This window comes from Solanum verrucosum, unplaced genomic scaffold (genome assembly GCF_900185275.1).
Source record: "Solanum verrucosum unplaced genomic scaffold, falcon-dt-bn FXZP01000205.1, whole genome shotgun sequence".
In the NCBI taxonomy this organism is placed as follows: Eukaryota; Viridiplantae; Streptophyta; class Magnoliopsida; order Solanales; family Solanaceae; genus Solanum; species Solanum verrucosum.
The window spans coordinates 1,897,930-1,922,540 of NW_026019950.1; the positions used below are offsets into that span (position 1 = coordinate 1,897,930).

A 24,611-nucleotide genomic window follows, 5' to 3' on the forward strand; every position below is an offset into this window, starting at 1 on the left:
CATCGTCTTGATGGGAGCTTAATATTTATTCTAGTAAGTCGATGTATGGGCAAAAATGTTGAAATGTAAAAAGAAAAATAATAGCGTATTTGAAGTCGAGCTTTTTAAAAATTAATCAAAAACTAAAATTGTGTTTGGGGACATATATTAAATCTGAAAAAAAAAAGTTACTAATTTTGTGAGTGAGGTTTTTAGTCTTCAATTTTATTTTTTTACGAAAAACAAACATTATGTTTTTTTTAATAGAGGAAATTAGGAAAATATATCTATAAACAAGTTTCCTTTTCCAAAATTATCGCTGAAAATCCATTCACGTAAAAATAAAAAAACAACATACACATAAACCACAAGGGGAACATATACATAATTCACGAGGGGAGGGTGAGGGGAATATACACATAATCCACGAGGGGAGGGTGAGCGGAACATACACATAATCCACGAGGGGAGGGTGAGGGAAACATACACATAATTCACGAGAAGAGGGTGAGATGTAGGGAAACTGTAGAGGTTGTTTCCAATAGACCCTTAGCTATCCTTAATTATACTCCAACAAAATTACACTATTAATATATTTTCTTTTCTTAATTGAGATCCTAACATAGTTAGTTTACCTTGGTGTGATAATGTCTTTTTTTTTTATCTCTCGTCCATTTATCAAGATACGTCATAATTAATCACAATAAAACCTACAACATCTCTATTCATTGAAAAGGAAAATCATTCACCAGTGTTATCAAAAGCGAGAAAAAGCGCGCTTTAAGCGCAAAGCGAGGCGAAGCGCACCCACTACACTTTTCTTCCCTGAAGCGAAGCGACAATCAAAAAGCGATAGCTTCAACGAAGCGAGAAGTGCAAGTAAAGAAAAAGTGAGAAAAGACGCGCTTAACTTTAAAAGGCGCTAATTAGGGTTTTTCAAAAAAAATTGTAAGGTTTTTTCTTTTTAATTTCTGAAATATACTTTTGCGACTTCAAAATATTTCCTTTGGACTGCTACGAGGCTACGATTGCTACAAGGTAAGTTCTCTTCTTCTCTTTGGTTGCTATATGTGTGACTGTTGTTTTTTCTATTTCTAGTTGCTGCTGTGTTTTTTTCTATATTTCTATTGGTGCTCTGTTTTTTTTCTATTTCTATACAGTGTAATGTGTATGACGTATGTTGGTTGCTGCTCTTAACAGTCTTTATTGTTTTTACTTAGTTTATTTGTTGTTTTCTTACTAAGTTACGCTTCTTTTTTTGCTTGTGATAACTAGTAAAGTTGTATTTTCTTATTCAAGATGTCACAAAAAAAAATATTAATATTTTTTATTTTTATACTAAATACAAGCGCTTTTTTCTGCTTCTCAAAACAGTGTCATTCCCTAATATCTACTACAACCGTTATATTTAGCTTCTAAAGTGAAGATTGAATCACATCTCTGTGAATAATACTTAGGTGTATATCAATGGTAAATGTGACACTCAATTAAGAACCACAAATCCCACGCTTCTTCACGTCATTCCATTTAATTCATGAGGAGTCACATTGATCTGTTAAGAGGATATTGAAATAAATATCCAACTTACAAGGAATCAAGATTCCTGTTTTAGTTTGCAAGAGTGCTAACAAATAAACCTTAAACTACGATTCACCAGTCACCACCCTACTCAACACAACCAAGCTTTGTTCAAACAAATAATTATAACCCCCTTGGAGCAACAATACTAACAGGCAACCTGGTTAGAGTTTTCTTGCAATAAATTAGATCCAGGGAGTTGACATTCATATATTTTGGTCCTTTGGAACCGGAGGAGAAAGCAGAATTCAAGATCCCAGAGATCGAGCATGGTGATGACAACAAGGTGTGACCAGATCATGGTGGTGTTATAACCATTAACATTTAAGCAAAGCACTACAAAATGACATTGATGAGGATTTGTAACACAAGCTTTACCACTTTTTCCATTTGTTTGGCACTAATCCCCGATGAAGGCAACAAAAAGCTAAGCAATTCTTTTGTAATCTTTTCTTGTCCGGGAAGTTGGTGGAATGTTTGGAAGAGGATTGCTACCTCTACGCCCTACAACAGCACAAAGGTTGTGGTTGGAAACATGTCAAAACCTATCCAATCAACTCTTAAAGAATTGGATTTGAAATATGATATCATGAGCAAAAAAGAAAACGTTTCAACTCTATAGAATGCGACTAAATACAGAAGGAGAAAAGAACCAAAACCAGAGAGAGAAAAGACTACTGAATCCTTACCCCATGATGCACCATTCCTTGCAGCAGAAAGTGGATTATCCGCGTTATAGGTAGAATGAGATGACTGAGCCATGGCATGACTATCATTGTAATGAATAGCTGTTGCTCTCCCCTGGTTAAATCGGTGAAGAGGGGGCTGTTGCCCCAAGCGGCTTGGAGAACTTTGTGCAAAATGAGGCATCAAATATGATGGATTAGCCATGTTATGCATAAATCCACCATGCAGCTCATGACCTGAAGGAGGGCTTCCTACCTCTCCTGGTAAAAATGCTTGAGTTTGCCCAGTAGGTCTATATCATGCAAGAAATAGCAAAAAGAATGAAAACAAGAGCTCAATTGCCCAAGACGAGGGTGAAAGAAGATGAGCACAATTAAACAACTCAAGCAGTGGACATCCCAATAATCTCAATTTTCCTACAAATGTAAAGTTGGACCGACTAATACTTTTCAGTACAACCTTCTCTATCTAAAATAAAATAAAAACTTAATATATGACCCTAACATTTGAAAAAAGAAGGAAACAAAACTTAACAACTCTAGTTTTCAGCATTTCACTGGAAAACCATGCAGTTTAGGACAAGGAAAGAAGCAGAAAATCCATGACACTCCTAAGATTTGAAGCATGAAGTAGATATTGAAGCATAAATTTCATCAATAAAATTATTTTAAGCAATAATAGATACTAGATGTGAGTGCCTAGCAATCAGAGCCTGCAGTGTCCTAGGGAAAACAAACAAAAGTTAAAATAATGCATGATGAGATATAGACCAGATGTGTTTTGCCGCATAAAACAAGACTCTAAAGGAAAAAATGTATATAAAAATAGAGAAGGGATGTGAGGACATGTATGGGCATTCCTTTAGAAAAAAGTTAAAATTAGAACTTACCTCTGAGACATACTGGGATTCAGATTAGAGATCTGGTTTGGTCTTCTCACTCCAGCAAATGGTTCTTGAGAGACCCCAGCTTGACCAAGATGCATCCCCTTGGAGAATTCACTAGATAAGTTACTCATTTCTGAGCTATCTTCTTGCAGAAACAGTTCTTCACTGATTCAAAGACAAGGCAACGTTATTACATATCATATGAACTAGGGATTTACCCAATAATTTTACAATTTGAAAAGAGTACAATCCATGAAAGAAAACAAACGGCACAAGCCAAAAGAACTTCGTGAAAGAGGCTTCAACTTAAACCAGTACAGAAAACAACTGTTTCTTCTTGTACTACACCTATTGAAAAGGATAAAAAAGGAAAACCTCGATACTGAAAAGAATAAAATTGACAGGGTAGAGTGTAAGATGTCAAAAAAATGGAAAGAGAAAAATCTAGGATACAGCTACCACCTTCTATCAATTACTCGTATGTACCAATTTTCAAAGAGAGGTCAGTTTTTATTAAATAATGCATCCCCTTAATTTACCTATAATTGGGATCCCAATCGCCAGGATCAGGCAATGAGTTACTAGCATCAGGTTTATCACCCTGGGTTTTCTGGAATTGTGCATGTCCACCTAGCATTGATGGACTTGTAATATTATGTGCATTAGAGAAACCAACATTCACACTGTTTGATCCTTGCTGTCTGGGGTTTGAGTTACTGTGTATATGCATCAGAGAGCCACCAAAAACTGGAGAATTGGCTTGGCTAGAGTTGTTGCCATCTGCAACCTGCCCTTGCCAGTGAGAGGATGATGATATTTCTTGAGACTGATAGCTACCTGGATATACCCACCCTTTTCTTCTATTATACTGGCTACCTGCTGCCATCTTCCCTAAAGGTGATCCATGACAACTACCTCTCGATGGTGACGAAGGACCATAATTTCCTGGAGAACCAGCGGAGATCTGACTATACATGCTAGGAGGAGTAAATTGTGAAGGGCTCGTTCCAAGAGACATAGGAACAAAATTTCCTGGGCTGACACCAAGCCCATTCCCATGAGGAAGCTGCTTAAATCTCCTGGTGTCTGGACTGCTCCCAAGAATTGATACACCATTCTGTGCATAGAGATGCATCCCTGATGGACCCGCAGGTGAATAAAATGCATGGAGATTACTGTTATCACCATAACTTCCATAACTACTACCAAGCGCAGCACCATCGTGGTAGCTGCCATGACTTCCTAGGCTACCATAGCTACCTACATGTGCATATTGCATAACCTGATAATGAGGGCTGCTCGGCACTGCAACTCGATTTCTGCCTGAAATCTGCATGACAACGTAAAATCCTTTCCTGACGTTACCGAAGATATCAAGTAGGCATATTTAATTGTGTCTATTTACAACAATTTGCTCACATTAGGAGATAGACCAGCAGCAAACCAATGGCCTCCAGATGGGTGATGATCCACCTTAACATTCGGAGAAACGGGCTGTAAGAAAAGAAAATAAGTCAGAAGATCTGATATGATTCCTTATACCCTCATCTTCTGAAAGCCTATTATCAAGAAAAGTGCATCAGTATATCTGAAGTAAAATGAAGAGGACGACCAGTTATTAGAGAAACCAGCATGAAATTGTAAACTTCAATTCATACATACGCATAGAGATGAAAAGCTCAGCTCGAGCAATCCAGGTCCTATTTCAAACTAGGATGAGCACAGGGCACAACAATGAAGTAAGCTAAAGAAAGAAATTTAGAATTCATGTTGCAAAACAGTGATACACAATTACTCCTACAGACTGGACTGGCAAGCACATAAAATAGATATAACAACACTCAGATCATATAGATAATAAGATTTTTGGTAGCCCAGAAAAGGAACCACTTACCAGTCGAGGTGTCTCCGGTGCAGGTCTATAAGGACATGTGAAAGGCTCTCCAGTCACGAAAGGATGCTTCGATGCCTACATCACAATATTTGAATCTCTTAAAATATGAAATCTGAAATTGACATAAGATGCTGAGGATCAACTTTAAGGGAAGTAACTTCCTCTCTATTCCTCAACTAATGGAACTATCTGGTGACATTTGAACCACAGTTGCATACTTCATTATTCCTTACGTAGGATTAAGATGCACGAAACTTCTCAAAATTGTGAAATTCAGTTACTTCCATACCCCTTTGATAGAGTTTAAACGAAGAAGCTCATCATATAACCTAAGAAATCTAGCATTGGTCAATTTGCTTATTCTGTTTAATATGAAAAATTAAAAAGAATAAAGATGTCTAAAGAGAAAGGGAACTTCATGTACAAAGAAGGGGGAGGGGGGATCTGGAGACATTAGATGAAATAACCTATTAGCAGAGGATTATATTTCATCTTCTAATATTTTGTCCACCTTTTGCCCTAAGATAATTATTGTCTAAAACTTATCCGACTAAAAACGACTCGTTTTCACCAAATAAAGGCCTTACTGCAAGTTCTTACTAATTATTCTTAGGACAGGTGCCACCACAAGATTTCGGAAAACATGATGACAAAGGAAATCACAGTAACAAGCTCAAGGAGAAACCTCCAGCAAAAACAATGACAGAGTACCAATTAGAGAGCATACAACTTACTATGTTAAAAATAAAATGCATTCAACTACCTGCTTTGAGAATGACAACTTTAATTGCAGTGGTGGTGCTCATTATTCCAGGACTTTACAATGCTATGATCAGAGGAAGGGTGGAACTATTAAGAGCTTATGTGAGAAAGCATCAGAGTTCTCCAATTCAATAAATAACTGCTTTATTTAACCAACAGTTAACAATTGGTTTGCCCAACTTGTTGCATCAAGAACGAAATCACTCATTTTAAAAAGACTTCACATTGTTCACAAATATTTATTTTCCATACAAAAAATTTCCTTTTAAAACAACACTTGCATTGAAACCACTGATGCTTGTATTTTCAAGTTATGCTTCCTGCCCGATCCCCATCCCTCAATGCTCATAGTCACTTGTCTCCCTCTATCATTTCATCAATCCCATCAGACTTGCACCTACCTTTATAAGTCGGCCTCACCCAATCAAAAATGGACTTTGATTTTATTCGTATTCCAATCAAGAACTTTATTTCTTAAGAGGCTCAGATACATTTCCTCTCAATAACTGATTGTCTCAAACAAGAGAAATTTTTCAGTATAAAATCATTTTCTTATAGATGGTCAAAAGATGCTCCTACGACAGTAGTTACAATGTGCTACAAACAACTACTAAAGAATATTAAAGAATTTTGACTTTGCAATTTGTGTGTTTGGTATGGAGGAAAACATTCTCCAGACAATGTTTTTCCATTTTCTCATGTTTGGTTGGTCAAAACTTTTGGAGAACTTTTTCTTTCGGATAAACAAGCTCCTTTAAAAATGAGGAAAATGACTTCCCTTGTGGAAATAAGGAAAACAAGTTCCATAAGTGGGCATTCCACTCCTACCTATCCTTCAATACACCTCATCCCTCCCCCAATAGATCCCACCCCCACACCCCTAGTCCCACCCCAACCTCCCATTGTGTTTGTCCATATTATATATAAATGTTTTTGCAATAATATTTTCTACTTACTTACCAAAAACCAGAAAATAAGTAAGAAACACTTATATTTCAGAAAACATTTTCCTTCATACCAAACACATGATCATTCCGTAGCAATGTTTAACCACCAAAAATTAATGATCATAGAAAAGTGAATACAGCATGATCAGGGAAGTTAATCCTCACTAAAGATATCGTTCAACAGAAACTAGAAAGCAAATCATTTTCTACAAGCAAATACTAAGCAACCTGCACAGGTGACCATCGCTTAGCTGGATCAAACTCAACAAGCCCCTTCAAGAAATCTATTAGTGCTAATCGTATTTGATTCTCTGCAATAATAAACTTTTGTCAAGCATCAGAAACTCTTTGGAAATATGCAAACATCATCCATGAGTATGTATCTATATACTGTATTTATGCCTTGAAATGTATGACTTCCAACCTTTAATAATCTCATCCTCCCGCAAAATCTTCTTGTAAGGATATTTCCTGACGATGGCTTCAAGGTTCATGTGATTGAAATATTCCTTCCCAATTACTGGCTTTTTTGACTCTCTCTGAAAGAGATGTAATAAGTCGTTAGAGGCTGAAAATGAACACACAATTCAAGACGATATTGCAATATGACTTGTAAAGAAGTATTCATAGAATAAAAGAATCAATCTCTACACAGTGCGCTACAGTTCAATTAATACTATCAGAAATTTCAAGAGAGGTTGTTTGGTTGACCCTTCTGGGACATCAAACTACAATTGAGCTTAAAGATAGCATCCAGCACAAAATAAGCAGATAATGTATCTTGTTTGGATTAAAATTTTGCTATGGATCTCAAGGACAAAGTAGCAATTACAGATTCTTCAAGGCAGATTACAAAAGTAGAAGCTCTTCCACAGAAACTGGTTTCTTGCAAAGCTATTTTCTGATGATAAGTTCCATTAAGTCGACAAATATCAGTTAAAAAGGTAGGATATCAGATGCTGAATTACTTCAATGATGCAAGCATTGCCAAATTCTAGAATGCTCACAATTAAAATAACTTGGAGCTGTTACAAAAAACACTACTGAAATTAGAAGGGAAGAGCTTAAAGTGAAGAACGGCCATCCTCACGACTATCAAACTGAAAACAACTTGCATCTTTTCCACATTCAAGTCCTCATAGTTTTCTGGAGCTCCTACGCTTCAAATTATTTCTTTACATGAGTTATTGTCCAGGTGAAAACCAACCAAATGAAAGGTCTAAGAGAACTGGCCAAAAATGCTAGATGTATGAAAGGAACCAATATCTCAAAGGCTCTTCTCCATATTCAAATTCAAAAAAAAAAAATAGCTGATGCCTTGATACAAAGACATGCAATGCAGGGAAGCCAAAGCAAAATATTCCACCTTCTGTGCATATTTCTCTTTGCATACCCTTTTTATGTATCCTTCCATAGGTCTTTTTTGTGATTATGAACCTATTTATAGGTCACTCTGCTCGACCTATTTTCTCCTCCACCTAAATAGAGAAAAAGAAGGAACCATATCCGGTTTTGTTATTTATAACTGTGGCATTCTTTCATCTCAGGTTAAAGATCATAACACTCAACAATGCTACATAAGCACCAAAAACGATACGAAAGTTGGATCATCACATCTGACTGCTTCAATCAAATTGACCTCAGTTCACATGGGTCAACTCACTCTTTCCTGCAGGTAGTTGCGGTTCTTTTTGCAAAAAGTTCCAGATTGTTCGACGAATAATTTCAAAAGTAGCATCATCAAGATCAATTTTTCATGCATTTCATGTCAGCAACTCAGGTAGTATCCATAAAGGAACTAGGGTCCAGCTACAGGTTTTGGTAAGGGGAAGTGCTGGGTTGAAATAGTGAGAAATCTCTATGTATCTCATGTTAAATCTTTCTCCAACCAATACAAGGGAACTTTTTTTTGATGAAGTAAGATGTATTAGAAAGGCATCAAGGAGATGCAAATTACAACCAATACAAGGGAACTGAACATCTAGTGATCTTTGTATGGAATTCAGTACAATATTAAAAGCACTATCCAACAAACAAAAAAATGTAAGAGTTCCGTGAGATGAAGAAAGAGTTCCCTCTCTACGTACTTCTCCTTTAGGAATATGCAGGTAGGAAAAGACTCCCCTCAGCATGTCTGTCACAGTTTCTACTAGAAAGTAGTACCCATTATTGAAACATAATTGTTATCACTTAAGCTAGAAAAAAAGTATGCCCTACTGCGATGTCAGTAAATCCAAGCCACATATATAGATTGTCATCTTATATAAATGTGTGTGTGCCTATATATTACAATGATGGTACCGAGGCCTGCTTGCCCATACTATTTCGCAGGGTATCTATTACCTTCCAAAAGAACGGTACTGGGTAACTCTACCCTCCAAGATTTAGAAGATGGGAAGAATTCACCTAGCATTTCACCCACCTCATTGACCATCCAGACACATCCTCCGTGCTAGATTGGCCTCTTATATTCATATTCCTTATCTTTTATTGTGCTTATAACACAAATCCCACAAGCCAAAGCTAAATGAGGAAGTTTCATGGTTATTGAAGAACATTTATCCTTTCAACCAAAGTCTATTGGAATCACTTAGAGCCATCATATATAGTGGTAAAAGTCCACCTCAAAGTAACACACGGCTCACCACTACCAGTCAGGTTTTGAGCTCAATACTTCTAGTTCCAGACTAAAATAAGTAAATAAAAGTATCCCTTTTAACAATTTAAGCCTTTAGATGTAGAAAAGGGATTAACTAGGATAGCTTCTTTCTTTGATAAGGTAAATAATTTTATTAATGATGGGAAAATCTCTAGTATATAAACAGTCTACTAAAAATTAACTAGGATACCTTATTGAAGAGCAGCACTCATTATCATGTGTGTTTACATAGGTGTAATAACATGAGTGTGAGCAAAAATCACTCATAAAAGGTTGGGAGGCTATGCATCTACCAATAGTAACAAGAGATTATTTTTTCTTCAGAAAGGTAAAATCAATAGTAATTTTTCTGAGAATGATAAAATCAATAGTAATAACTACTTGAACACGTGAAGGTGCCACATATTACAATGTAATGCACGAAATTCTACGCTTGCTTCTTCTCATGAATGTTCTTCCTCTATCTTGGAATTTTAGATATTTTAGGTGCAAAAGAACTTTTCTATGTCCTGGCTACAACTTAATTACCAAAAAACAACATATAAAAGAAAACTTGCTTCCGTTGAGGGATAGAACTCTTCCAATGAAGTAGGTGATACATCCGAACAAGAAGCAGACTAAGACAGTGATTCGGATCTCACACCTTCCACCAGCCTCTTACAATAGGGGCTTTTTTTTTAGAGTTGCTTTCCTTCGTGTTGGTAGCGGTACCTACCTGCTAAGCTATCCCCTTTTATTCTATACTCTATTTTTTGCCCGCCCTGATGAGGGCCCAGCTTTCAAAGGGAGTGAAGTAATTGGATTTAGGATGTCACTAGGCGACTAACCCACCTTTCCGATACAACTTCTTTCTACTTCCGGATGATCTTCTTATTATTGGTGTAAAAAGATAGAAATGGGTGAATTAGTACAAGTAGATTTGTTAGGATCTCTGTAAGTAGTTTCCTCCTCTCTTTCTTTTTTTTGCTTCTTTTTTAAGGTTTCCAGCAGATCCTTAATGTTGAGGAATACAATGTTACCAATTTCAAAAAAAAAATAAAAATTGATCTTCCATTAGTTTTAAATTTCATTGACTTACAGATTCATATTCTTCTTCTGTCAAAGACTGATAAACACTAGATCTGCTCATAGGACCTGGCCCACACTCTTCTTGATTAATGCTCCCAACAAACTTGAAGAACTTGCTGGTATTTTTGGCATCCTTTAGCATGTAATCAGGGGGTTGCCCCCTGCACAAAAAAAAATTGTATTCAACTAAGCTACTGGAGTTGATACATGAAAACCTGAACATATTGCAACATAATGAACAGAAGAGCAAGCAAAAATGTTTCCTTTATAACCAAACCATGATCAAATCAACTAGACAACTAGCATGGAAGATATAGCTTTACAAAGAAAATAAAGGCATCAGCTTGCCGAGCAAGAGCAACTGCACTGCTGGTCAAGGAAATAGTGAAGACAAGAATCTTACCCAGTTAGGGATTAAGGGCTTGGTGTACAAGCCTCAAGAAGATAACGATACCTCGTGACACCTTCTCTGATGAGCATGTTAGCTAACATGTTTCAGATCCCACAATGGAGTCGTGTGCAAGGAAAACTTGTAAAATATCCTACCTATATCTACTTGGATTCTAGTGTTGAGCATCTTCACCAATTTAAGTGATCTCCAGAAATGACCTATTAGAGAGAGGAGCATTCCCTTCAAATAGCCATTCCTAAGAACTATATCTGAAATTTACCTGGCGTTATTTTAGTATTTAGGTCTGATTCTGCACTAGCTTGCTCTGTCAGTTACTAAGAATTGCAAAATGCCTTGCAAAGGGGTCAACTTTCTTTTTTTCTTATTTAGTCTCTCTAACCAGTCCTCAATCCGTAATGTTTTTATACTCATAAGTCCACTAATAATGAACACGACCTCGACCAGCTCTCTCTGTATAACACATCACATGCTCTCCGCTATCAGGATGAGTGGTTCAATCTTCTCAAGAGAAATCTTACATGTAATACCTTGTACCTTAGGGCTAAGGTTTGATCCATTGAATATGACTAACTCAAACCAAAGGGATACGGGCATACTGGTGATTTAAGGTCTAAGGAAGGCTCTAGCACGAAGTTGAATTGGAAGCTATGGTACAAATTAAAATTTCAATTGAGCTCGCATAAGGTCCAACTTCAAACAATAACCTCTCTAGAATTATAAAGAATTGATTGGTGAATTATATACAATTAAACTTCTTTGAATCTAGTTTTCAAAGCATCAAACTATTCGTCAATCCGAGCTTTATACAAGAAGTTTTTTTTTTTTGATGAAGAGCTTTATACAAGAAATTATGTACATTTTAAGTAAGAACTGGCAGTGGTACTCGTCCACAGGCTAGCGTTCCAAGGCAATCTTGCGTGCGGCGAGGCAGCGAAGTGAGGCCAAAAGTGTGCACGAGCACAGGTAAGGAGGCGAACGATGCTGGGCATGCAAAGCGTCCTCCATGGCGTGCGAAATCTAAAGCCTTTTAAGTGTATTTTTCTGAAAACATTTTATTCATTCTCTAAGTTTCCAAACTCTATTCGATTATACTCTCTTCTCCTCTTCCTCCCAAGTCAAGGTAAGCTTCTTCAAAGGAATATTCTACACTATTATCTTAGGGTTTTCAAAAAAACTCATCTCAAGATTCAAGAAAGGAATTTTTGAGATGAATTAGCTGATCGGGCCGAGATTAGACTCCATGTGCTCACATGATGGTTTTGGGTCGGTTATACTAATGAACTCCCATAACGAACTAACGCGTGACTAGGACCTAAATGCCAAAACAAGTTGGTGACTCTTGATTCCCCTGATCCTTCCATGTTGTGTCTATGATTCTGTTGGCCATCCTGTTTCTCTATTTATATGTACTTTTATGTTTCATTCTGCCATTTTAGATACTGTACTATTCCATATGTACTTACATCCCTTGGCTGGGGGCATTGCATCTTTTTATTGATGCAGACTCAAGTATGTATACACAAGATCGAGCAACACGCTATGCTCTACATTCTCTGGTTTTGGTGAGCCCCCTTTCTTTTCTTAGGGGCTTAGTCTCTAGTTTTAATAGTTAGGATAGATTGCTTGAGTTATGTCGGGGGTCTTGTCTCAGTAGACAGTATTCAGTATGTTAGAGGTGTGAGAAATATTGGAGAAGAATTTTATTTTTTTGAAATTGGTAAATTGTATTCATCAGCATTAAGGATATGCTGGCCATCTCCAAAAGAGAGCAATTACAAGCTACTATTTACTATTCCTATTCCTATTCTTGTTCTAAGTAGGATTGTATATACCTATACCTATTCTAACAAGAGGCTTCATAGATAGATATGTAGTCATGTCATGTACTCAGATTTTGACCTTTGTGTGGTTTTACGATATGACATATGTAGTACTATTCTACTTTACAAGATTTATTTCCTCAAATGCTTTAAATCAGTTTTCCGCTCATGTCTAGATGTGTGCTCTACGATTTATGTCATGTTATGGGTACGCTCGGGCCAGCAAATGGCATCGGGTACGGTCTTGCCCAGGATGTAGGCCTGGGCCGTGGCACTTACCATCTTTTTACTAGGTATATAAAATCACCAAAACAAGGTAACTACTATAGTTTCCCACAGGCTCAGGAACTCAAAATCTGCTATAGAGTATCCAAGTTTTGATACCCTAACAGTACAATTCCTTGCTAGAAAACTAACTGTACAAACAATAGAGCAAAGACCAAAAACAAAACATGAAGTTGGATGGAAGTGAAGCCAAGACAAACTGAATATACAAAAATTGTGAATATATAATGGAAACAAATTGTAAGATGAAATAGGAGATTTCTGAGGCATGGGAAAGAAGCTTACCCAAGTATTTTAATCATTCTCCTCAGAAGGTCAAATTCTGAAGCTCCAGGGAACAGCGGAAGTCCTAGAAATAATTCAGCAACGATGCAACCAAATGACCACATATCAATAGCAGTGGTATATCTGAGAAGGGATTAAGGTATACAATAGATAAAAAATCCAAATGACAAGGTACAATACTGAATGGAAATAAAATTGCATTTGTGATTGTCCCAGTATGATAAAAGACTGCAAAAATAGAACCTCACATGGCTGGTGTCTCACGAACAGCCATGTGAAGAGGAGCAATCATTTGTAGTGGATGTGCACTATGTGAGAGACACAATGAGGATGCCAATCATCTTTTTATTCACTGCGCTTACACTAGATAGATAAGGGATTTTGTTCTGAAAACCGTCGGGATTAACTGGACAATGCCAAGGATGACAACAGAACTACGCCAATGCTGGTACTCAAAAGGTTTGGGTAAGACAGAGATGAAAACATGGAATACTCTCCCTTCGACAGTATGGTGGACCATTTGGAAGGAAAGGAATGTAAGGATTTTTGAAAGCAAACCAGAATCTGTAGTTAGTACCAAGTACAGATGTTTATCCCAACTATTTTTTTGGTGTAACGAGGCAATTGCAAATGATATAGAGACCATGATAGAATTTTTGAGCTCATTACACAATATGTAATGGAGCTACCCCTAGTAAATTCCCCACAGCACCTTCTGATTGCTGGACTTTTAATACAATACCTTTTAACGATCAAAAAAAACTTTTGATGCCCTTACTGGGGACAAAAGCTGCTCGCTTTGAACATCATAACAAAATTTCCAAAACTGATGAACTTCATAGTTGCAGAGGGTTAAGGGAGGACTTCTCCTATCATTTTTATCTAATTAGAGAAAGCCCACCTGATTGTTTGTGATTCTGCTGGCAAACTTTAAGACAAAGGACGGAAAGCATTCAAATCATATTGCCACAAGAAGCTGAACGAAGAAACTTTTCACTACTAACTGAAAACCTATGGAAGTTACTATAAAAAATTCCCCACACAATGATACATGCAGGCAAATTCGGTGCAGCCTCCTGCAAGCACTTATATAAGAAAACGATGAACAGAAAGTAAGATCAAACTAATAACTCAAGGATACTGATATCCAAGGAGGACTTCAGGTGACCGATAGTACCGACTCTGCATAAGAAGATATTGGTAAATTAAGAGATATTAGAGCAATCAAGTAAACTTTAATAGAAAGAAGCAACAATGACCTGGATATAAGAGTAAACGGTACGATCCTCCATGCATGCTGATCCAAAGTCTATAATTTTTATTTCAGCTGGCTTCACACTGACAAGATGCAAGAAACTAAGTGAAATGAAAAGTTAGTGAAGCAAAATGATATCTCCAACCTTGGTATCAGAGAAGCTTGCCTAGTGCATAAAAGAATGTTCTCAGGCTTCAGATCGCAGTGAATTATACCAGCATCTTTCATTAGTGCTAATCCACGCAATATCTATACACAACGGAAGGCAAACATATTATAAACTTTTACACAAACAGATGTGGTCACCATCAGAAGTTCTATGTTCAGACCAGCAACCATGTACCTGCTTCGAGAACAACTGGACAATGCTCAAAGACAATCCTCTAAAATGGTTCAACTTTATAAGCTCATAGCTGGAAAAATTAGAAATTTAAATCAATCAGAATGTTGAAGTCTGTAATAGTTTGCAGATAATCACATGAAACATTTTAAAGTGCTGCTTCTCCAGAACTTACAGATTTGTGTCAAGCAGTTCAAAAGCAATGCACAAGTGACGTCGATATACAAAGTAATCATAGATCCGGACAATATGGTGCTTATCATCAGGATCATACTTCTTATTTAACTGGAAAAAGAAAAAGGAAAGGGAGCTAATGATATCCGCATCAACTTTACAGACAGCACTGAAAATACAAAACCAGCTGAGTGATTTTTACTGTTGTCAGGATAGAAACTTCAACAAGTGCTTGTTGATAATATGCTGGTTGATTCTTGATGACCTTAACAGCAAGAAATGAATTTGATTCTTCAACCCAGCACTTAGCAACCTGACCAAAAGTTCCATGGCCAAGCATATCCTTGACTACATACCTGCATACAGTGAAAACAGTACAAAATAGTCCAATTTGTGACAAGTGAGAGGATTTACAGGGAAACTATGACTAGAATGAAGTATGCAGGTTTGAAAGGAAAAAACTTTAGTGATCACTAAATTGTTTCATGGAAAAAATCATAAAAAGGACTTCCCGCTGACTATAAAAGAACTTCAGACTCATCACACAGCAACACATCTACTCATAACTAAAGAGAGAAGCATGCACATTCATATCGTTAAGTAGATAATCAAATATTTATTTTCTGGCATATTGTAATCTAATCTTGGAGAAATGCTCAGATACATTTCTTCTTTTACTTTTTCAGGCAGGTTTAGCCTGCAAAGGCAAAGCAGTGTCACATAAATAACGTGCACTTGACCAGAAAGTACATAAAAGCATACAGCAAAGAAGTATTCAATTGCTATAATGAGACAACTACCAGCAAAATATTCCAATTTACCCAAATTGGAGACTTCTGCAGGGTAAAATATAGAAAGAACCCCTCCTCTCTAAAGTTTTTGCATATCAACCCTCTCAAAGGGCAATTAGGACCCAAAAATACATGACAGAAAAATGTGTAACAGGGAAGAGATTACCAACCTTCTCTTTGTGTCCAAATTGACCAACTCAAGATTGACAGAAAGAATGAGGTCTGAGTTTGCATTATCGTGGCCATCGTTCAACACACCAGCCGATGGGGATGTCAGGAATCTTTTTGGATTCAATTCTTCAGAGTAACTGAATTTAGGATTGCAGATGCGGTATGTCTCAATGATATCTTTAGTTAACCGTGCCACCAACTGCAGTTTTCAGATCATGGTGTGATAAAGAAACACTTTATTATTAATTAGGCTTAGATTCCAGGGGCTTCATTAAAAATTATAAATAAATAATGATGAAGCAAAATTGCAAAGATGCCGAATAATTGTGATAAGTTCACAAACTAGATGTATCTGAAATTCAGATGTAAAAAGAACAAAGGTGGAATTATAAAGTTGGAAAACATACAGCGATCAAATGACCATGTAACCTGTATATCATTTAACTGAAAGGGAGACACCGAAATGCAATAAATGAAATATTTCACACGATGTCATTATTGAAAAAGAAAGAAACTACAATCACCTGATTCAATTATTATGTGGTGTAGATTGATTGGACACAAAGTTTAAGAAATACAAGCAGACTTTTGGAACTTGTGGTCTTAAACATTCCACGAGATTATATAGCTATAAAGTATGCATCAAGGAGAAAATGAGACGCTTAAAATTAAATTGTTTCAAGAAATAGAAAGACATCATTCTTTTTGGTTAGATTGTAAGGAAATAGTGTCACATAAAATGGAATGGAGTACTTCTCTCAAAGGTTTTGGGATAAAAATAGTGGCTTGCATTCTCTTCATCAATTATTGCAAACTTAGTTTGGATTAAACAAAATTGAAGTATAAAACACTAGAACATTGACCCAACATGTACTTGTGATCAAAGTTCCTCAAACATTTTGATCAAGTAAAAAATAACTAGCTTAAAATACATGTGATGGGTATTTAGTTGAAGTACACTATAATACTAACTTAATAGATAGCTCTATTTAACTAAAATAACCAGTATGATATTAGTGATGATATCCAACATCATTTCATAGGAGAAGTGAGGAATTTTATAAATAGAACCCTGGAACTGAAACACTCATAGACATATGCAAAGGTAAAGTTATTTACCATGCGAAGTCTAAACAATCATCCTCCATGCTCTCCCCAAAGGCACAACATTTTCCTTGATCCTAACTTTGACCCTCACCCCCCCCCCCCCAAATCTCCGAGGGTTAAGGTGCCCAATCATATCCCATTAACAAAAAAACTAAACCCTACATCTTGTCTACCTTACTCATCTCCTTCACTGAGATTGTGTTACTTACTCATCTCCTTCACTGAGATTGCGTTACTTCACATAGGTGGCTCTTCTATAGCAATGCGAATATTTTTTTCTACACAAATGCTGCATACTTTTTCTTTCTTTTTGTGAGGAGGGGGTTACAATACGACACCCCTTAAAGGCATATTATATGGGAGTAGAGACACCTCTCAACTGATTAATCATAATTAGAAGGAAGCTGTGGGAACAAGAGTCAGAGCATCACTTCCATCACTATACGGCTACAAATTCCAGTCTAAAGAGTAAATACAGCAGACATTCCATTGAAATAGTCGTAAACCTTATTGCTGATGTCAGCAAAACACATTGACCCATACTCACAACTCCTTAGAGCTGATATGGCATACAGTTATCATCCCTTCACCCAGATAATGTTGTGGATTAAACCAGCCATGTAGTGGACTCCTAACTCTCAGAGGTACAGCTTCAGCTATCAGCTTTAAAATTCGGCCCATAAGACAAATTGACAAGTACTCATTTTCTTATTGCTAGCAACAAATATAATCTATGATTGAAGCCCCTCCCAGGTGCACTCCCGATACCTAGATTGACCTGCCTCAAATGGGTTCCTTTCTTTGTCATTTTTGACCCAAGGTTTAAACAAACAGACAGAATAAACAGGACTGCTTCAGACTACATTTAACTCTTAACTGTTTATGATTTTCTACAGATTCAGAAAATAGAAAATCATACTTCCAGTGACTCATTGATTGCTAAAACTCAAAATTCAGCAGGCATTAATGAACAAAATCTTATCTCACCCCCAATCGAGAAAGGCCCAAATGCAAAGTGGAATAAAGTAAACAGTATCGGAAAGGGGCACTTACAGGTCTTCTAACAACTACCCGCAAACTTTGGGGGTTAGCATTTGCCTGGAGTACAACAGGCAAATAAGGACCAAACACTCGCTGACTGGGACGCCATGATGTCAATGCTGCCGCAGCAGCAGCAGATGATAATGATAAGGTTCCCTCTACTGCCAACCCCGAGGAATCAACGGCCTTAGAGCTAGTACTAGCCTCATCCATGAACATACCTCCGCTTAATAACTATTGGTATTACAACTTACAACAGAAACAAAAAATTATAAAGCAAGGGCGTCATCGGATCAAATAGCACCTTCATGTAACGCATTAATCTTCTGGCAGACACGAGGAATTTCACCATAAGATTCTAATCCCATCCTCATTCACCCAGTTTTCCTCAACAATCAATCAAACCATGATCTTTATCATCAACAGATCCATCCTTCAAGATTTTCAACTCACGGAGATTCACTCAAATCAATTTTCCCCCCTTTCCGTAAAAATCTTGTCTCTATCAAAAAGATGATGATTGATACAAAGAAGACGGCACCGAGGGTATCGGTAGTGACAAATTGATCGAAGTATTAGGTGTAATCAACAAAGAAAATGGCGATTGACGGAGTTTTTTGAGTGAATCTGAGGTTGAAGAAGTGTCAATTTGAAGAGGAAAGGCAGCCACCGTCACTGGAGTTCGCTCCAGATGGGATTTTTCAGTTTTGTTTTCTTTTGTTTTCTTCGATGTGGGCAAAAATCCACTGTGTCACATCAATAAGATTATGTAAATCTTTTATTTAAGCTTGTATTATCTTTGTTATTTCTCATTTATTGTCAATTAGACCAAAAAGATAATACCTAATATTCAATTATTCAACACTAGTATTTGTAGATGAATTTTTTGTACAATCGTATATATATAATTGACTGGATATATACTACTAGGAAAATGAAGTAAGATAATTGAAATAATAAATTATCAAAGACAAGTAAAAATATAGTGAGAGAGCTCTAGAAACGGATTTAAAATTAAAAGTTTATAGAAACAAAATTTAATTACTTATATATTCAGTAGATTTCTCGACAGATATACAGAATTTAGACAGAAATGTTAGATTTTGCCGAAGTCGTACTTTCCATGCTAGATCTGTCTTTAAAATGAGTGTGATATTATTAATTAGAATTCCCACCAAGGACTGTGTAATATTTTTTTATAATAGTAACGTGATACTGAGAAGCTTAAGTTAAGGACAATTAATTGAAAACATATAAAATGAAATATGTATATGTTTGTAATTTGCAAGTCTGTAAATCATGTGTAGTGTGTTCGATGTTATATATATGATTGATCCCCTCGTTCACTTAGGGAGGCATTGGTTTTTTTGGAGGCCAAGTTTTAGTAAAGTCTCTGACGATGGGAAGGGGTGGTAATGATCGTTGTCATGTAATTGAGCATTTTGGGTATAGCAGAGATAGTTGAGGGGTCTATAGGACTCTCAGCCTTACTCAGCAAAACACATTGACCCATACTCACCCTTCCTTAGAGCTGATATGGCATACAGTTATCACCTCTTCACACAGGATAATGTTGTGGATTAAACCAGCCATGTAGTGGACTCCTAACTCTAAGAGATACAGCTTCAACTATCAGCTTTAAAATTCGGCCCATAAGACAAATTGACCAATACTCATTTTCTTATTACTAGCAAGTAGCAACAAATGTAATCTATGATTGAAGCCCCTCCCAGGTGCACTCCCGATATCTAGATTGACCTGCCTCAAATGGGTTCCCTTCTTTGTCATTTTTGACCCAAGGTTGAAAAAAACAGACAGAATAAACAGGACTGCTTCAGACTGCCATACGATGAGCTTTATGATAAACATTCAACTCTAACTACATAAGATTTTCTACAGATACAGAAATTCATAATTCCAGTGACTCATTGATTGCTAAAACTCAAAATTCAGCAGGCATTAATGAACATAATCTTATCTCACCCCCAATCAAGAAAGTCCCAAATGCAAAGTGAAATAAAGTAAACAGTAATGGAAAGGAGCACTTACAGGTCGTCTAACAACTACCCGCAAACTTTGGGGGTTAGCATTTGCCTGTTGTCCAGGCAAATAAGGACCAAAGACTCCCTGGCTCGGACGCCATGATGGAACCACTACCGCAGCAGCAGAAGATGATAAGGTTCCCTCTGCTGCCAACTCCGAGGAATCAACGGCCATAGAGCTAGAACTAGCCTCATCCATGAACGCACCTCCGCTTACTAACTATTAATATTACAACTCACAACAGAAACAAAAAAACTAAACCAAGGGCATCATCGGATCAAATAGCACCCTCATGTAACACATTAATCTTCCGGTAAACACGAGGAATTTCACCAGAAGATTCTAATCCCATCCTCATTCACCCAGTTTTCATCAACAATCAATCAAACCATGATCTTTATCATCAACAGATCCATCCCTCGAGATTTTCAACTCACGGAAATTTACTCAAATCGATTTTCCCCCTTTACCGTAAAAATCTAGTCTTTATCAAAAAAGACGATGATTGAAACAATAAAAACACCGGGGAAAGTATCGACGGTGACAAATTGATCGAAGTAATAGGTATAATCAACAAAGAAAATGGCGATTGACGGAGTTTTTTGAGTGAATCTGAGGTTGAAGAAGTGTCGATTTAGAGAGAAGAGGCAGCCACCGTCGCTGGAGTTTGCTCCAGATGGGATTTTTCAGTTTTGTTTTCTTTTGTTTCGATGTGGGCAAAAACCTGCTGTGTCACAGCAAAGAGATTATGTAAAACTTTTATTTATTAAAGCTTTGTATTATCTTTGTTATTTCTCATCTAGTGTCAATTGGACCAAAAAGATAGTATTTGTAGAGGAATTTTTTTTTTTATAACTGTACTTGATTGGGTAATAATAATATACTACATATAGGAAAATAAAGTATAATAATTGAAATAATCAATCATCAAAAACGAGTAAAAATATAGTCAGAGAGGTTCAGAAATGGATTTAAGATTTATAGTTTATAGAAACAAAATTTTATTTTATAGTATATATATATATATATAGATTTCTCGATATATATACAAAATTTAGAAGATAAGGTTGGATTTTACCGAAGTCGTGTTTTCCATGCTAGATCCGCTTTTTTAAAAAATGTAATATTATTAATTAGAACGTGTGAACTCACCCTTCTTCATTTAGGCTCATATCATATTATCAAAATAGATAAATTAAAATAAAAACGAAAATAAGTTAAAATATATATTATAATAATATATAGTCAGAGAGGTTCAGAAACGGATTTAAGATTAAAAGTTTATAGAAAAAAAATTATATATATTTAGTAGATTTCTCGGTAGATATACAAAATTTAGAAGATAATGCTGGATTTTACCGAAGTCGTGGTTCCCATGCTAGATCCGCCTTTAAAAAAGAATGTGATATTATTAATTAGAACGTGTGAATTCACCCTTCGTCATTTAGGCTCATATCATATTATCAAAATAGATAAATTAAAATAAGAATGAAAATAAGTTAAAATATATATTATAATAATATATAGTCAGAGAGGTTCAGAAACAGATTTAAGATTAAAATTTTATAGAAACAAAATTTTATTTTATATATATTTAGTAGATTTCTCGGTTGATATACAAAATTTAGAAGATAATGCTGGATTTTACCGAAGTCGTGGTTCCCATGCTAGATCCACTTTTTTTTAAAAAGTGATATTATTAATTAGAACGTGTGAATTCACCCTTCTTCATTTAGGCTCATATCATATTATCAAAATAGATAAATTAAAATAAAAATGAAAATAGGTTAAAATATATATTATAATAATATATAGTTAGAGAGGTTCAAAAACGGATTTAAGATTAAAATTTTATAAAAACAAAATTTTATTTTATATATATTTAGTAGATTACTCGATAGATATACAAAATTTAGACGATAATGTTGGATTCTGCTGAAGTCGTGTTTTCCATGCTAGATTCACTTTTAAAAAAATTGTAATATTATTAATTAGAACGTGTGAATTCACCATTCTTCGTTTAGACTCATATCATATCATCAAAATAGATAAATTAAAATAAAACTGAAAATAAGTTAAAATATATATATAACAATAACAATAATAATGGTAACTATTGTACCTTATTTTTAGCTATGTTTGTGCTAGTACAAAGTATTTGGAGGTCTTTTAACACCCTTTTCTTCTTATGTGATTTTAGGTCTATTATATCCCTTTTGATCATTTTCATTTACCATAGTTTCACACCTACACATGGATACATCTATTGGTTGATGCATAAAATGTCCAAACCATCCCAAGGAATCTTCTCGCATTTTATCATCAACTGTGCTACTTACACTTTTTGGTGAGTCTGGTAATTTTCAATTTAATATGATCATTCATTTATTTCAGTATCCGCCAATCTCCACAATATACATCTTGTGGATATATTAGACTTTAGCGATCCAATATTCACTACCATAATTTACATAACATAATTGATCTTATAAATTGTATAAAACTAACCTTTTACTTTAAAATCAACTTGTATAACTTGAAAGATCTCTCTCTATATATAAATAACTTTTTAAAAACATTATACAACAACTCAACATCCCATTTTATAATGAGGAACTTTCACATATAGCCACTCAAAAATAGCCCAATTACTTTCCATAGCTATAGTTTGATAATTACAATTCGTAGCTCCATGTTATAGGAAGGAAAGAGGCGAGCGAGATTGGAGAGAGAGCAAAGAGTGGGAGAGAGGTGAATTGTATATGTATATCGGTTAGATAATTGTATATTATACATATGCATTTCTATATATGGACAAGCGAGATTGGGAGAGGGAGGAGAGAGGCGAGTGAGATTGGGAGAGGGAGGAGAGACGCGAGCGAGAGAGGGCAGAGAGTAGGAAAGAGGTGAATTGTAAATGTACATCGGTTAGATAATTGTATATTATACATATGCATTTGTATATATGGCAAGCGAGATTGGGAGAGGGAGGAGAGAGGCGAGCGAGATTGGGAGAGAGAGGAGAGAGGCGAGCAAGAGAGAGTAGAGAGTGGGAGAAAGGTGAATTGTATATGTATATCGGTTAGATAATTGTATATTATACATTTGTATTTGTATATTCTGGCGAATTATACATATACAAACGTGACTAATTATACAAACTCGAAGTCAGCCCACGTAATTAATGTATAATGTTAGTCGCGAGTGGTAATTATAGCAAACTATAGCTATGATGAGTAATTAAGTAGTATAAGTTTGTTTAAATAAGAACTCTTTCCCCCTGTGCTGCCTTTCCTAGAACTTCTATAATTCTTCTGCCTTCTGATTTTGGAAAAATCAAACAATCGTTTTTAATTAATAGTAGATAAGAAATAACTAATTATATAATAATGGGAGTTTATTTTGCTCGGACATGTAAGGTACCAAAAAAAAAAAAAAGGATGCGCATGTATTTCAGTATTTTAATTTTCTGCTACAACAATATGTTTTATATAAATATTGTATATTTATATCATTATATGTATTATTAATAACATAACATTTATTATTTTAAAAAACTAACGTCATGGGGATGCAAAAGCTGATAAAAAACATCAAACCATTACATTCCAAAAAAATTATAATACCTCCATGGTGTTTACATACTACAGTAATGATGACATTTTATTATATTTTGCTTGACAATGTATAAAAAATGATAATACGTTCAAATAAAAAGCTTGTAATTCTATTCTACAAATGACGACATTGAAAAAAAGAACAACAAATGATGCAAAAAGATTCTCTTGACATATTTCCTCAATTCACAATTTAATAAAAGAGAAATATCTTAAAACTCAACATATATTCAGTCGTTTTAATAAAAGAACATAATACAAATAGTTAAGCATAAAAAATAATGAACTTTTCTTTTTCTTTTTTATGCTTAGAGGGACAGATTCAAACTGGCCCCTTGACTATATTCTTGAGCAGATTAATTCTTTAAATTTGTAAAAAAAGAAAGCATTCTGTCCTCCGTCATATACCCAAAAAGCTCTAGTTGTTCAATTTAGCATGAAATATGAAAAAAATAATTAGAATTTAACATGAACTCAAATTTGAAGATGCAAACTTTGGATTCTAATGTATCTTTTTTGAGGTGCATTTTTATTGCATTTATTTTAGATCTTCTTTTGGTGTATGATATTGTTTTTGGCGTGACAAATTTTTTGAATTTGACAAAAAAAAAACTTGTAGTTAATTTTTTTTATTTTTGTTGAATCTAACAATAAAAATTTGTTGGAGATCAAAAGTAATCATTTTTGAAAACTTAAAAGATATCTTAAGGTATCAATTTAAACCCATATCAAATACAAAGAACTAATTATTGTTTAACGTTTTATCTTATAAATATAGAAATACACAAACATTTAAAATATGTTTGGTTT

The 24,611-nt window shown here is 35.4% G+C and overlaps 1 protein-coding gene across 3 annotated transcripts; it reads right to left on the bottom strand.

Moving 5' to 3' along the window:
- Nucleotides 1-1,491: 1,491 nt before the first annotated feature.
- On the bottom strand, nucleotides 1,492-20,875 carry LOC125813680 (dual specificity protein kinase YAK1 homolog). Of its 3 annotated transcripts, none has more exons than XM_049493132.1 (18): nucleotides 20,191-20,875; nucleotides 15,993-16,192; nucleotides 15,234-15,387; nucleotides 15,033-15,142; nucleotides 14,861-14,930; nucleotides 14,684-14,766; nucleotides 14,522-14,600; nucleotides 14,404-14,444; nucleotides 13,263-13,385; nucleotides 10,471-10,621; nucleotides 7,158-7,272; nucleotides 6,962-7,044; nucleotides 5,025-5,099; nucleotides 4,550-4,624; nucleotides 3,670-4,460; nucleotides 3,134-3,295; nucleotides 2,247-2,536; nucleotides 1,492-2,061 (listed from the first exon to the last, which is right to left on the bottom strand). In XM_049493132.1, the coding sequence occupies exons 1-18, from the start codon at nucleotides 20,380-20,382 to the stop codon at nucleotides 1,985-1,987; spliced, it is 2,871 nt and encodes a 956-aa protein (XP_049349089.1). In that variant the 5' UTR covers nucleotides 20,383-20,875; the 3' UTR covers nucleotides 1,492-1,984. The 3 variants fall into 3 exon arrangements, with proteins under 3 accessions (XP_049349089.1, XP_049349088.1, XP_049349087.1); XM_049493131.1 differs by having other exon boundaries at nucleotides 14,663-14,766; XM_049493130.1 differs by having other exon boundaries at nucleotides 14,522-14,618; nucleotides 14,663-14,766.
- Nucleotides 20,876-24,611: the final 3,736 nt, after the last annotated feature.

Coding starts and splice junctions, on each gene's coding strand:
- LOC125813680 (XM_049493130.1), bottom strand. CDS start 20,382: ATGGATGAGGCTAGTTCTAGCTCTATGGCCGTTGATTCCTCGGAGTTG. Junction 10,622..13,262: donor AGAATGATTAAAATACTTGG/GTAAGCTTCTTT, acceptor TTTTTTGTGCAG/GGGGCAACCCCCTGATTACA. Junction 4,625..5,024: donor CACCGGAGACACCTCGACTG/GTAAGTGGTTCC, acceptor CTTTTCTTACAG/CCCGTTTCTCCGAATGTTAA.